General features: G+C 53.0%; 4 protein-coding genes across 4 annotated transcripts; 2 read left to right on the top strand and 2 right to left on the bottom strand.

Annotated features, from left to right (window-relative positions):
• Positions 1-549: 549 nt before the first annotated feature.
• BO66DRAFT_89938 (uncharacterized protein) lies at positions 550-1,063 on the bottom strand. Its single transcript, XM_025653693.1, has one exon. The coding sequence runs from the start codon at positions 873-875 to the stop codon at positions 618-620; it is 258 nt and encodes an 85-aa protein (XP_025503978.1). The 5' UTR covers positions 876-1,063; the 3' UTR covers positions 550-617.
• BO66DRAFT_391966 (phosphatidylinositol-3-phosphate-binding ubiquitin-protein ligase) lies at positions 927-3,233 on the top strand. The gene is made up of 2 exons (XM_025647388.1): positions 927-2,208; positions 2,272-3,233. Exons 1-2 carry the CDS (start codon positions 1,252-1,254, stop codon positions 2,896-2,898), a joined length of 1,584 nt encoding a protein of 527 aa, XP_025503977.1. The 5' UTR covers positions 927-1,251; the 3' UTR covers positions 2,899-3,233.
• A 202-nt stretch (positions 3,234-3,435) lies between these two features.
• On the top strand, positions 3,436-6,945 carry BO66DRAFT_391965 (putative C6 transcription factor (War1)). The gene is made up of 5 exons (XM_025647387.1): positions 3,436-3,697; positions 3,880-5,273; positions 5,334-5,617; positions 5,671-6,212; positions 6,295-6,945. Exons 2-5 carry the CDS (start codon positions 3,895-3,897, stop codon positions 6,874-6,876), a joined length of 2,787 nt encoding a protein of 928 aa, XP_025503976.1. The 5' UTR covers positions 3,436-3,697; positions 3,880-3,894; the 3' UTR covers positions 6,877-6,945.
• Positions 6,946-8,560: 1,615 nt separating this feature from the next.
• BO66DRAFT_451588 (uncharacterized protein) lies at positions 8,561-10,689 on the bottom strand (the record flags this gene model as incomplete). The annotated part of the gene is made up of 7 exons (XM_025651875.1): positions 8,561-8,870; positions 8,958-9,057; positions 9,116-9,222; positions 9,277-9,735; positions 9,789-10,056; positions 10,115-10,425; positions 10,482-10,689. 7 exons carry the CDS (start codon positions 10,687-10,689, stop codon positions 8,734-8,736), a joined length of 1,590 nt encoding a protein of 529 aa, XP_025503975.1. The 3' UTR covers positions 8,561-8,733.
• Positions 10,690-13,081: the final 2,392 nt, after the last annotated feature.

Genomic DNA, 13,081 nt, shown 5'->3' with positions numbered 1-13,081 from the left:
ATTTAGGTCATGATCTGTTCCTTGCAAGCATGTGGGTCGCATCTTGTATATCTTGGAGTCCTTCCTCATTTTCCCTTCCATGTACGGAATCTTCGGTAATAGCTGAGTTTAACTATAGTGAGCGAAATTTGGAGGATGGGCTTGTGTGATAATACTGCTGGATTACCTATTGAGTATACTTGAACATACTAGTACCTTATACACCATGACTGTTGTCCGGTCCATCCATGATTGGGTTAGTTAGAGGCAGATCTGCCAGAAAGATTAAGCGATAAGGGAGGGACAGTTTCCTTGGCAGAATCAGGCCATGTGCATTTGGTTCCAAGTTGTTTCGATGGCCTTTCTACATTTTGAACACGAGCGTACCCACAGCCACCATCTGTCGTCTGATCACGATGGCTGTGGGAGAGTAGAAGAGAAAAGTACTGTACATGTAACAGTGTACTCCGTAGATGAAAAGAAAAGTGAGAAAACCAAGTAGCAACTAACTACTCCGTACAGGAGGTAATCATCAAAACAGTGTTGTGACCGCCTTTAGTTGATTGCCCCGCGGCGAAACATCGGGTGGGACCCGAACCAGACCTTCGAAGTTACGGCATCTCCACCTTATGATTTACCTAGTAGTTATCCCTCTCTCTCTCTCTCTCTCTCTCCCTGTGGTTTAAATTCCCCCCATCATTTACTCCCTTTCCTATCCCCTTCCCTCTCTTATTTGAACATTTGAATGCCTTAGGACTACTAGTCACTTGCTGTGGCTGTGGATCGGCTGCACGCTTTGTCTGGCTCAGGCTTCTTCTTCTTCTTCTTCTCTCGGATTCCTGTTCGTTCCGAACAGACGGTCTGTCACGAGACCTTACTGCATGCGCTCTTATCATTAAGTTAATCCTTGACGCCCGAAGTCCGACCCCCCCCCCCCCCCCCCCCCCCCCCAAGTTGCCCTGTGTGTTGTTTCGCACAAAGTCAAAGTCAAAGGCCCTTGGCTCTGTGTGACTTGTATCAATTCATCTCCTTGCTCAATAATCCTCTTTTTAAGGTTCTCGATTTACACTCTGGCACACAAGCATATCCACGGTTGTCTACCGCTGTTGATCATCTCCCCGTCCGGCTGCCCTCCCCATCCTGGCATCACCGCGCCACCCAGTCAATGACGGCCCGTCCTCCAAACGGCGGAGACTAGTCTCCTCTTCGGTCTCAGGGACCCAGACACCGAAGTCTTTACCATCGTCGACCTCTCCCTCGTACTTCAGGTTCATGTCGTCGTTGTCAAATTCGGCCAGTCCTTCATCCTCCGCTTCCTCCTCCACCGCCGCCTTCCCCGCCACTCGGCCCGCCACTGCTCTCAGGCCCCATGCGAGTTCGGAAATCTTACAGGCCACCGAGGCTGCACGCGATCAACGCTCCGAGCGAAGACGGTCCACCGTCACAGGGTCAGATCGGAAGAGAAGGATAGTCAGTTTGGAGGGGGACGTCTGGCCCCGTGGCCTCCGATCCCAGTCGTGGACAACAGAAGCCGGTCCGAGTAGCCAAGCAGGAACAATGGATAGCAGGTCGTTGCCTCAACGATCGTCTCAGTCACAACATCCTGCCATGATGATGCCTGGCTCTTCCTTTGCTACCCCAATCGATCTGTCCTCCTCACCGCCGGGTGCGCGCCCGAATGATCCTCGGCGAAGTTCATGGTCCCGAACCCAGGATAACTACGTGGAATATGTTCGACCGCGGTGGCAGCCTGATGCGGAGGTCACCAACTGTCCGATTTGTGGGACCGCGTTCAGTTTCTGGTACAGGAAGCATCACTGCCGGAAATGTGGCCGGGTCGTTTGCGCGTCATGCTCACCCCATCGGATCACTATTCCACGGCAGTTTATTGTGCGCGATCCCACCCGCTCCCCCGCAGCCGCTTTGGTTCATCCCCGTGCTGCTTCGGCCTTCCATTCCGGAGGGGACGATGCGGTTCACTCGCCAACAACATTAAATCCAGCCCTCGGCGGGGGCGAGGAAGTGAGACTCTGCAACCCCTGTGTGCCAGACCCAAATCCCGAACCGCCTCGTGGGTTCACAACAGTTCAAAATCCGGGAAGACCAGGCACCGCCGCTGCGACAGGCTGGGGAGAAGGATCCTCGTACTTTCCTCCACCCAGTTCTCGGCATCGTTCTTACCATTCGCTGTCCTCTCCAACCCGGCCAAGTCTATACAATAGTTTACCAGTGAGTTACAGTCGAGCGCCCGACGGTGAGAAGATCAAGTGTGGTTAACACAATTATGCGCAGCTCCAAACTGAACCTCTCGGGTCGCGACCAACCCGGCAGACTGTTGGCGTCAGTGATTATTCAAGTTTAGGTGGATTCGGAGGCCCTTTTGCCCCGCGAGTCCCCGGAATGAATTACGCTGCATTGGCAAGCCCCCGCTTCACATCTGGGTCGGTGAGCTCATCCACTCGGCCTCTCCCTTTTCCGACCGCTGGCAGCGCCAGCTCGTTGCCCGCGATCCCTCACGCTCATCGGCCGTCGCATACACGCCCGCCGCATGTCCGTGAGCAGGACCTATGTCCGATCTGTGACTGTGAGCTTCCGCTTCTGGGATCGAATGGGGGCGAGGATGCACGGGAAGCACACATTCGGACATGTATTGAAACTCATGGTCGGCCCGGGCGCTCCAGTCCCCAGAGCGGCAGCCCCGTCCAGCCCCATCTTGCAGTCCGGCTAGTCACCTTCAAAGCCACGGAGAAAGACTGCGTTGGACACGATGGTGGGCTGCAGGAGTGCACGATTTGCATGGAAGAGTACGAAGTGGGTCAGCCGCTCGTGCGGCTGGAGTGTCTGTGCAAGTTTCATAAAAGATGTATAGTGGAGTGGTTCGAGCGTAAGAAGGAGTGCCCAGTGCATAAAGTCTCCTGAGTATTGGACTTGGTTCTCTGGAGGTCACTCTCGCTTTTGGGTGGAGCAGAGTCTATCTGCGGCTGGTCTTCCGCATCTTATATATCGGATTATGTCTTACTCTCTGCTCTTCATATGGGAGGGTGGATCAACTGCTTCTGTGTCGTTTGAGCCGGTGTTCTTTGCTATACTGTTGCAATCTTCATCCTTCTTATTATGGTGCAACTGCTGTCTCTGTTGGTGTTCAGGATTCGTTGCTATCTTGCAACCTAGATCGGAATACAATCATTTCCTGTGTGTAGTAGAAGAGTAACACTATCATAGAAGAGAGGAAGCCGGAGAAACGATATATCTGCACTGAGTCACTTGGTTGTGGTCCATTGATCAATTATCCTTCTGGGGAGAAAGTGTTGTGAAGCTATGCGGATTTGGGCGATGAATCGAAGAGTGACGGACTGCCCAGTGGCTTCAGTGGCTTCCCCTCAGCTCCTCTTTCGCTTCCTTCATTCTCTCTTTGGTCGTCCTCCTTGTTCTTACAACTCCCACTCGTTTGCCTTCTTTTGCTTCTTTTCTTTCTGTGATCCTAACCACTTTCCTATGAGCCAAAACTGACCAGATCATAATTCACTTTGAGTCCGGGCCAAGCCACCGACACCACCGCATTCCTCAAGTTAAGTTACCATCGGCCATCGGCTCCCGACCGTCCGATTCTCCGACTTGCGCGACTCCAACTCCGCCCTGCCTTGCCTGGCTCCTTACATTCTTTCTTGCTTGCTTGCTTGCTTTCTTTTCTCTCGTGTGGCCCCAGACTGTTGCTCGGGTAAGCCTCAAAAATCAAGATGCAATCGTGGCAGACCAGCCTAATTTCCCCCGTTGATTCCGGGAGAAACGCGACCGGGATGACCTCAACTGGCCATCCGCCCTTGGCCCACGGCGGGCGATGATGACTGACTCCCCGGCGAATAGAGCCTGGCTGACCATGATGTGATATCCACTCCGCAGTCTCCGCGCTCCCCGATGGAGATCGATCCACGCCTGCATGCAGATGGCAGAGACGGCGGACGTCCGACCGAGCGCGCCGAAACCCGCCCGCCGCCCTATCTACCACCCCCTTCGTCCAGACATGGCGACAACCCGCTTGTCGCTTCCAGAGATTATCCCGATTCGACTCCACATCTGTCCCCTACCGACCGGCTGCATTCCGTGCTGGCAGCACCTCGAGGCCCGGGACCTCTTTCGAGCCCCCAGGTGACCCAACCGGGTAGCCAACACCGGTCGGATTCGACATCGGGCATCGACGCCTTTTCCAACCCCTCCGTCGTCGACCCCAGCGACCCGTACGCGGAGCTGAAGCGGCCCCGAGCCTGCGAAGCGTGCAGGCAGCTGAAAGTGCGATGCGAGCCGGACATCAGCCATGCCAATGGCGCCTGCAAACGATGCGCGAAAGCCGGGAGGACCTGCATCGTGACGGTTCCCAGTCGCAAACGACAGAAGAAGACGGATAACCGCGTCGCGGAGCTGGAGAGGAAGATTGACGCGCTCACCGCGAGCCTTCAGGCCTCTCACGATCGTGATCCCGTGCTGCAGCCGGTGCAGATGCCTCCACCGCGCGAGGAGCCGGCAGCGAGGCATTGGCTGGCCCCGACTCATGCCGCATCCCATGAGCCCTCGCCTTTGCCGGTGGGATCGCCGCGGAGCATGGTGGGGAGAAAACGGCGTCATAGTGGGGAGGACAAAGAGGCCACGCCCGCAACCTCTCGGGTGTCTAGTCCGAGCGAAGAACAATCCATCTATAACAAAGCGATCCGACAATGGCGTGCTCTGGGTTACCCGTCAGACTCGACGGCCAAAGAGGGGGCCAACGAAGTGGCTGATATAATTGACCGGGGCCTTGTGAGCGCCGATATAGCGGCACAAGCATTTGCGCGATTCAACGAAGAGATGGCCCTCTTAATCCCGATGGTGGTCTTCCCTCACGGGACGAAGATGGAGGACGTCCGGCAGAAGAAGCCGGTGCTATTCCATGCAGTTATCGCTGTTGCCGTAGGGACGATTCAACCACAGGCTCAGATCCCTCTCGTCAATGATTTCTATAAGGTCATCGCAGAACGGGTTGTCGTCAAAGGGGAGAAATCCCTTGAGCTAGTCCAGGCGCTCTTGGTCTGCTGTAACTGGTACACGCCTCCCGACAACTTCGAAGAGCTGAAATTCTATCAGTTGACGCATATGGCCGTCACCCTGGCTATGGATGTGGGTCTGTATCGGAAATCAATGCCGCGAGGGAAGCAGATGAATCTGCTCAAGGACATTATAGCGAGGAAGTCGTCTGAGGTCCTGGATCCGGACTCTCCGGAGACGAGGCGGACCTGGTTGGCATGCTATTTCGTTGCAGTTCAGTATGTACTCACCCCCAGCTTCTCATTCTCCCAGGAGTAGCTAGCTAACCTATGTTCTAGGGTTGCCGTGTCTCTTCGACGAGTCAATCTTGTGCGATGGCTTCCATACATGGATGAATGCATTGAGATCCTAGAGAAATCCCCAGATGCATTGCCTTCCGATAAAACGATGGTCCGGTGGGCCAAGCTAGCACAAATCATCGAAGAGATATACGTTCAATTCGCGAGCGATGACATTCCCTCGGTTGTGTCCTTTTCGGACCCGAAGTCCCTCTACACTCTCAAGGCACTCGAGAAGCAGTTGGAGCAGTGGAAGAGGGAAACGTTACCGGAGCATTCTTCTCGTAAGCAGTCACCCACACCTAGTTCATGTTCTTGTGCTCACCAGGGGGATCAGCTATCATTCAACAAGCATACTGCATTGTCAACCTCTACCTGCACGAAAACGCCATGCATGTTGATTATAGCAAGGACGAGGCGCGGACCACCGGGGATGATGTTGCTGGTCCTACTAGCGCAACACACATCAGTGCCCTCAGCTCCTGTCTCACTGCTATCCACGAAGCCCTCGATACAATCTGTGCGATTGACACTAAAAAGCTAGTGTCTGCACCGACGGTCACTCTTGCGCGCACGTCTTTCGCCGTCGTCGCGCTAATCAAACTCTACGCCATGGTCTTCACGCCGGAGACCCGCCTGGATCAAGTGATGGATGCGGGCAGCCTCAAGATGGAATACTACCTCGACAAAGTCATTCGCCATTATGCGGTCGCCGGAGAGCTCCCCGGCGGGCGCACTCCAGCCAAGTTCGGAGTGGTGCTCTCCATGCTCCGCAACTGGTTCATGAAGCGCAAAGACCAGGGCCCGGTGTTGAAGGAAGCGCTCTCGGTATGCCGCGCTTCGTCGGATTGTCAAAATCACCCCAACGACAAAGGCCAAGTAAGTGCGCCAGGTCATAAATCAGCCGTCTTCCTTGAAAATTGTTTTCTGCTGCATGAACACCACGGCTAACATCCCACAGAAGAACCATAGCGGCTCCAGCCAGACACCCTTGCACCTTTTAAGTGAAGTAGCCATGGGCAGTAGCTCACGAAGCCACTCCTCGCCCGGAAACCTGTCAACGGCAGGCGAACAACGACCCATCCTCTACCCGACAGCTCCCGGTTTCAACAGCAACAGCAGCAGTAATCATCCTACCGCCACGAACCAACCCTCCGTCTCCTCCACCGACCTCACATCACACTCCCTAGGCCCCAGCCCCGGTAGCCTAGGAGCCCCAACCAGTGCAGCCGACTCAACCACCGAACCCTGGACCCCTTACGCCGCTCCCGCTCCCGCCCCCGCCCCCTCCCGGGATTACTACCCCATCTTCAGCTCCGGCATGTCCGACCTCCCCCCCGGCTACACCGATTCCACCAACGCCAGCGCCAGTGCCAACGGCGGCGGCGGCGGGATGATGTTTCCGCCGCAGGGCTTCTTCGTGCCTGAACTAGGCGTCCAGATGGGGTTTGACCCGGAGAACCTGCTTACGCTGCACAGCATGATCGGCGACGGGTTCTTGAATCTTCCGTTGCCGGCTGACGATGGGATGGGCTTTTATTAGGGGGCGAGGGAAGTATTTATACCATATACCATATACCAAGTTATATACCGTTCGCCGTTTTAGCTCAAGGGAATGATTCCCAGTGTTCATAGGAATGTAATCTGATATCCCTGCTCTTGGTCTTTGCATTTCACTTTTTGGGAGTGTTTCAGAGTGGTAGGCCGGCCTACATCTTGTTACGCTTGGGCGTTTCACCCAAGAAGGAAAGAAGGAAGGTCCATGTTTCTTTTTTTCTGGAAGAGAGTCGTAGATTCCTGTCCCGGGGGTTGCGTATATGGGTCTGGTAGTTTACAGCTGAGCTCGAAAAATGGATCTTGAAGGAGTACGGGACCACGGGCCCCACTCTCAGTACATACAGTACACAGGCCGAGCGAGCGAACAGACAAACGAACAACCGAAGGCGCAAGCAAAAGTCACCCAAAAGCAAACTCAGCAAAGCCAACTCTACCTCCCTCCCTACCTACCTGCCTACCTATCCTACCCGAACCATTTCGATTCTTGATGTACTCTACTCATATGTAGTCACCGGGAAAAGAGATAACCAACTCCAAGAGGATACGGCAGTGTCCGTCCCTGGTCCCCGGTGCCAACCCTACCTACCTACCTACCATCCAACAACGGCCCGATTCTAGCAAGCCCACACCCCCCCAGGATCATCCCTGTTCAATGTTATCGACATCAACAAGCGGAAGCAATCGGTTTTCTCTGGGTTGGACATGCGCACGAAGATTTCATCACGTGCGTAGCGCAACCCTGATCGCTTGCTGGAGTGATACTAACTATACCACTTCCGAGTACTTACGTTTTGCCACGGGCCTCGGAATCACATGGTCGGTCGATGGGCTTGTTTCGTTCGAGATGGGCAGGGGGGCTTTCGAGAGGGCACCGTGGTTCGATTTGGTTTAATCCCTCACGCTGCTTTGGGATCCCGTCTCGGGATTTCAGACCTGGCTTGGAGGGATTTTTGGGTGGTGTTTACAGTACATAAGTTAGTGTTGTCAAGCAGGGTGTCCGTGAACAGGCTGGATAGATCTGCTCAGACTGGGCTTGATGAAAGAAACCTTCGGACGCTGCTCTTGAGAATATGCCAGGCTAATTGCCGCGGGTAAAGGGCGGCCTGCCATTTATCCTAAAATTGGGGACCAGGGTTTTTTGCCTGTCTACGTTCATGGTGCTCAGGGATAGACGCTCGGGTGAATTGCTTGAAATAGTATTGGTCGGGGTGGAGTTGACCGCATGGTGAAGTTTGTCTGTACTGAATTCTTGAAATTATTGCATTCTGCAATCGCTAGTTAGACATTAGTGCAGGAAGCCATACGTGTATAGTGATGCTTTCCCAGGACCGCTCGCGTGTACTTCAGGTCTGACAGGTTCTATGTTGTAGCAATCAAATAAACTTCCAGGCGAGCGTTGGATCCTTTTGCGGTCGCAAGAAATAAGAGATAGACGCATTATGCATTGTCTAATCTTGATATGGTTCGCTCGTTCTGCCAGTTGAAAGCCGCTGTGCATGTGCCTTTGATGACCTGGTTGGATATTCTGTGATTTTCCACATGCAGCCAGCAAGAGTATCAATCCCTGGACAAAGGATCTTGCTCAGGTGGCAAAGGCACATTAGGCTGGCCGGTGTATTGCTGGCCACCATGTGATGCCGAGGATGATTGCACAGGCATCAACATAACAGAATTGACTTCCTGTAGCATAAGAACTGGAAATCCTCTGCTACAAGTCAACAGTCTGTTGCATCAGTTGGACTTATGAGATTCAGACAATGAGATTCAGACAATGAGATTCAGACAATGGGAGTACGTCGGACGCAGCGAAAGCACTTATACCGAGGATTTTGATACCTTGGCCTCATCTCGCAGTATGCTGCCAATCTTGGCTGAGCTTTTGTACAACAAATGCCCAAGGCCACCCATTCTCAGCCTCGGTCCTGCGCAGAAGATCTAGTAGGCATGTCTGAGCCAACGGGTCACTGATCCATATACCGCCTGCGAGTTGTGCTATTAGCTACCGTCTCTGAGCAAGGAGCTTCACAGGTGACAACGATGGCATTGTCCAGGATATGCATGTCTTACAAGCGCAGAGTGTATGCCCTGCCATAATCCGCAGCGCTGGGTCGTTCTCTGCCGACAGAGCTATGCCAAATATAACTTCAAGATTGAGGATAATCTCGTCCTAGAGGATTATGAGCCAAGGTTCTATGATGGTGCTTCTGTAGGCTTCTATAACAAACCTCGATCATCTGGACGCCCTCTCGAAATTGCGGTGACGATTGCAAGGCCTGAAGTTCATGCTGCTGGAACAAGGCCTTTGCTATGGAGATGTGTTGTATCGCAGCAGCTAGACTTAGTATGTCAGCCCTAGAGCATAAGCCGGGAAGGCCTTGAATCATACCGTGCAGTGAATTGGTGAACCAAATGAACGGAAAGGGCCTTCCACGTCCAGGATCTGGCCTCGAATAGTGTAAAGGCTTGAACGTATCTGGTCTCATTGCTTCCCAAGTGCCAACTCGCTGTCTCAAGGCACTCCCATCAATCGCTTCTATGTGCATTGAGTTGTTCGCCCCGTAGCAGTAGTTGATCGTCTCAGCGAGGAGCCAAATGGCCTTGTGCGTCCAGTCTCGATCATCCTGAGTTGTCCTATGCTGCCATGCATGGTATAGCTTCTCTGCAAATGGACTCAGAGTCAAACGCAAAGGTCTTTGATACATTAGAGCGAATTGTATATCCTGCATCACGAACACCCAGAAAGAGGCTTCTGCAAGTCCCCCCGATACTGCGCAGTCCAGTTGAGAGCTGATATATACGGATCCGGCGAGAAGGTGACTCTGGAGGTCGTTTGAAGGGCTGTGAGCTGTACGTGGTATGTGAGCATGCAGTAAATACAGCGCAACCAGCCCGGCTTACAGGATATTTGCTCGAAGAACCGCAATATTACGGTGGAAGTAAGGAGTATCTCGATGCTGGTGCCAAAGTCTCTGTTCTCCAGGACCGACTTGAGAATTCGGATGCAACGTTCATGGTATTCATCGGCAGTCTCCGGGGGTACTGCATGATTCGTGTAGGAGAGGTGACGCGCTGAGATGGCAAGACACGCGTACAATAGGAGAGGGTGTGAAGGTGCTCGTTCGGCCACATCCACGGAAAAGTGACTTTTGTCATCGCAAACGTCTAGCTAAAATTGCTGATTAGCTGAAGTTCCAGCGTAGTACAAGTGGGACGAGGTACAGCACCCAGGGGCCGAGTGTCTTCCGGAAATATCGAAGGAGGAAAGCTTCATTGAAATTTCGCAGCTTCTGCGTGCTGGCGAAATCGGGAGACGGGAAGGCTCTGAGCGGGAAAACCAGGCGCTGAGCTGAATGGGCTCGAGACGAGCCTGCGACTCTCGATGGATGAGGCGGATGCGAGGCTGATGATAAATGTTGTGCCCCGTTGGGCGATGGAGGAGAGTTTTCGGGCGCATGTTTCAGATCGAAGGGCGAACCATCGAGGGGCACCACGCGATAATCTGCCGCTGTCCGATCCGTCTCATCTTCGAAAGAAACTTCATGTGCCGTTCATCAGTGGAAAAGGCCTTCTTCATCTCCAGTAGGAACGAACCTTGAGTTGGAAACGGAACCCACACTTGATCGGTTGGAAACACGAGGTCGCTTTCTCCGTATCGCGGGGGACCGCTAGGTCGCAGCGAAGGGTTCTGGCCATGGCGAAAAGTGACTTCTTCTTGTCTCGTAGGCGCAGGTATGCACTCTCGTCCCGATCGTCGACAGCGAAGGCACTGGTCCTCGGTCTTATCACCTGGTATCAACATTAGGGGACGTTGAGCTGGGGATTCTTCTCGACTGACAGAGCTCGGTCGAGAGGGGCTTGAGGAGGATTTACATTTGATATGGCGCTGACGGCACGTCAGACTAAATAGAGAGCAACATGGTTAGAATGACGATTCGACAAGCACAGCATCAGAGCGTCGAAGAACAGCGCAAATATAACTTACCATCCCCTCATCACGTTGTGCTCGGATTCAGTGCTCGGGCTGACAATCGCGATAGCCCTGTAAAACAAGCCAGATCAATAGCCAGACAAAGCCATTGGCATGAGGTATTAAAGATTTAAGAGTAAGACCGAGCAGCAGCAGCAATAGTCCGGGCCTACTAAGATGCAGCTAGAAGGGTGACCGCCCCAGCAACAATGATTATGATGGGCAGAATAACGTTCAAACGTTTAATTACCCAACAGAGAATGGTTCGTGCGGAGCGGAGCTCGCCATGGCCTGCAAAGTGCAAAAGCAAACTAAGAAGTGGAGGTAAGAGGCAAAAGGGTAAAGGAAAAAGCCCTATATAGATGAAGATTAAGAGAGCAGATCCCACTTTTAGCGTGAACACTGGAGCCCAGCATCATACGGCTCCCGAGGTTCGTTCAGGGGCACATCTCTAGACGACCTACTCGATGCCTTCTCACCAAGAGAGGGGAGATGACAGCCCACCGTGCTCTACCATCTTGCTTTCCTAGGTGGGTTTAGGATGACACAAGACAGAGCTGCAGCAGATGAAGCCATCCGTTGCCTATTCCTTAGTCTTGCTGTTCTCCGACAAGCGCAGGGCGATTGGCACAGCCGCGTCTGATCGTTGCCCGAAGCAGAAAATACTCGCAAGCTAACTTGGAAGGGCACCCGCACCGGAGCGTTTCGGTTCGAGCTAGTGAGCAACGTTTCGGCACTTTTGACTGCACTTTTCTTGTCCTGAAGTCCCGTTCTTCCTTTAGCCTTTGGGATGGAGGCTGGACTTGCTTGCTGAAATAGGTATGGTCTGCTATCGCCCTAGGAGGGGGTCAACCTGACAGCAAGCCACAGGAGGTCTTGGTGGCGCTTATCGACACCGAGTCCCCAGCATTGCCAATCTGCATTTTTTTCTCCGAACAAGAGTCATCCGTCTCCCATTTATCGGGCTTTTCACTGGGGATTCCGCTGGCATCCAGCTAGCCGTCACGGTCCAGCCGTGACTAGCTTTGTGATGTGATTGGTGAGTGGTGACATATTCCTGTAAGGTGCAACACTTGTTCACACAAGACTGTGGCGTATGCTTTGTGATGCATCTCGCATGCCTGACGAATGGTTCATCCCTCTCAGAAATGTCGGGATGTTTGTTTGTCTCTGGCTCCAACTGAATGCCGCGCGCAGAAGTACAGTACCTTTTTTCTTTTCGTCGGTGGCGCTTCTCCGTGTTTGACGAATCAGGCGATTCGGAATGTTTCTCCTAGTAGAATCATCTGCAGGAAGAATATGACAGACGGTTTTGTTCTTGCGCCAAGAGAAGAGATGAGTATGAGGGTTGGCAGCACATTGCGGCAGGAACCCGTCTCGAGCGAGACATGGCGATGGTGATGAATAGTGTAGACCTTGTGCAGGGGCCTTAATGGCAGTGCTATGATGCTTGTGAGCTTCAGATATCAGCCGTGCACAATAATCGGCCGCATAAGGGGGCCAAAAGGTAGGTGAGGTCAAGATGCTGACAGAAACAACCCTGATGCCGCTTGGCCTAGGCCAGATTCCATCCGAGTTAGGTTTGGGGTGTAAATCAACAATGGAGCCGAAAGCTACGCGAGCCAATTGACAGGTGGATCTTGTTCCAGACCCATCGGAGGGTGACCGAATCTGGGCAAGTAGCAAGTAGCAGCAGCACCCAGTACAGAGTAGTAGCACGACTCAGTTTTGCGAGCGAGAGGAAGTGAGGAAAGGGCTAGACCAGGAGAAAGACTTGATCATGGAACAATCCAAGGAAAGTGTGCATTTGTGGCTGGCTTGCATTGCAGATAGGGCAGGCCATGGGAGTATAAGTGCGTGCAGATGAACAATGATGAAGGTGAAGGAGAAGAGATAGAAGGAGATGAGGTAGAAGGGCTGAAGCGGGATGGAATGGATTTCGTACGACTGCCTACTTGAATGCAGCACTTCAAGAGGATGACTAACTGGAGTGTAGTTAGTTTAGTTTAGCAAAGTACGGAGTATTAACACAGTCAAGGCCATCGTACGCGCACCTCAGGCGGCAGGCAGGGTAGCTTCCTATTGGGGATATGCGGGGGCAAGCAGTGGTAGTGGTAAGTAGTGAGTGTCAGGTGATTTTTCTCTCCCACTATTTTTCTCCGCTTCGATTACCTCATTGCTGTAGCTGCTGCTGCAACTCCTGCCAACTTTCACTTGACCTGCT

This window comes from Aspergillus aculeatinus (assembly GCF_003184765.1).
Source record: "Aspergillus aculeatinus CBS 121060 unplaced genomic scaffold BO66scaffold_24, whole genome shotgun sequence".
NCBI classification, from domain to species: Eukaryota; Fungi; Ascomycota; class Eurotiomycetes; order Eurotiales; family Aspergillaceae; genus Aspergillus; species Aspergillus aculeatinus.
The sequence above is the reverse complement of the archived record's forward strand: the minus strand, read 5'-3'. Positions and strand labels throughout refer to the sequence as shown.

Excerpts from the sequence above, each read along its gene's own strand:
- BO66DRAFT_89938 (XM_025653693.1), bottom strand. The coding sequence starts at position 875 with ATGATAAGAGCGCATGCAGTAAGGTCTCGTGACAGACCGTCTGTTCGG.
- BO66DRAFT_391966 (XM_025647388.1), top strand. The coding sequence starts at position 1,252 with ATGTCGTCGTTGTCAAATTCGGCCAGTCCTTCATCCTCCGCTTCCTCC. Across the intron at positions 2,209-2,271 it reads GTCTATACAATAGTTTACCA|CTCCAAACTGAACCTCTCGG; the intron begins GTGAGTTACAGT and ends AATTATGCGCAG.
- BO66DRAFT_391965 (XM_025647387.1), top strand. The coding sequence starts at position 3,895 with ATGGAGATCGATCCACGCCTGCATGCAGATGGCAGAGACGGCGGACGT. Across the intron at positions 5,274-5,333 it reads TGCTATTTCGTTGCAGTTCA|GGTTGCCGTGTCTCTTCGAC; the intron begins GTATGTACTCAC and ends CCTATGTTCTAG. Across the intron at positions 6,213-6,294 it reads ACCCCAACGACAAAGGCCAA|AAGAACCATAGCGGCTCCAG; the intron begins GTAAGTGCGCCA and ends AACATCCCACAG.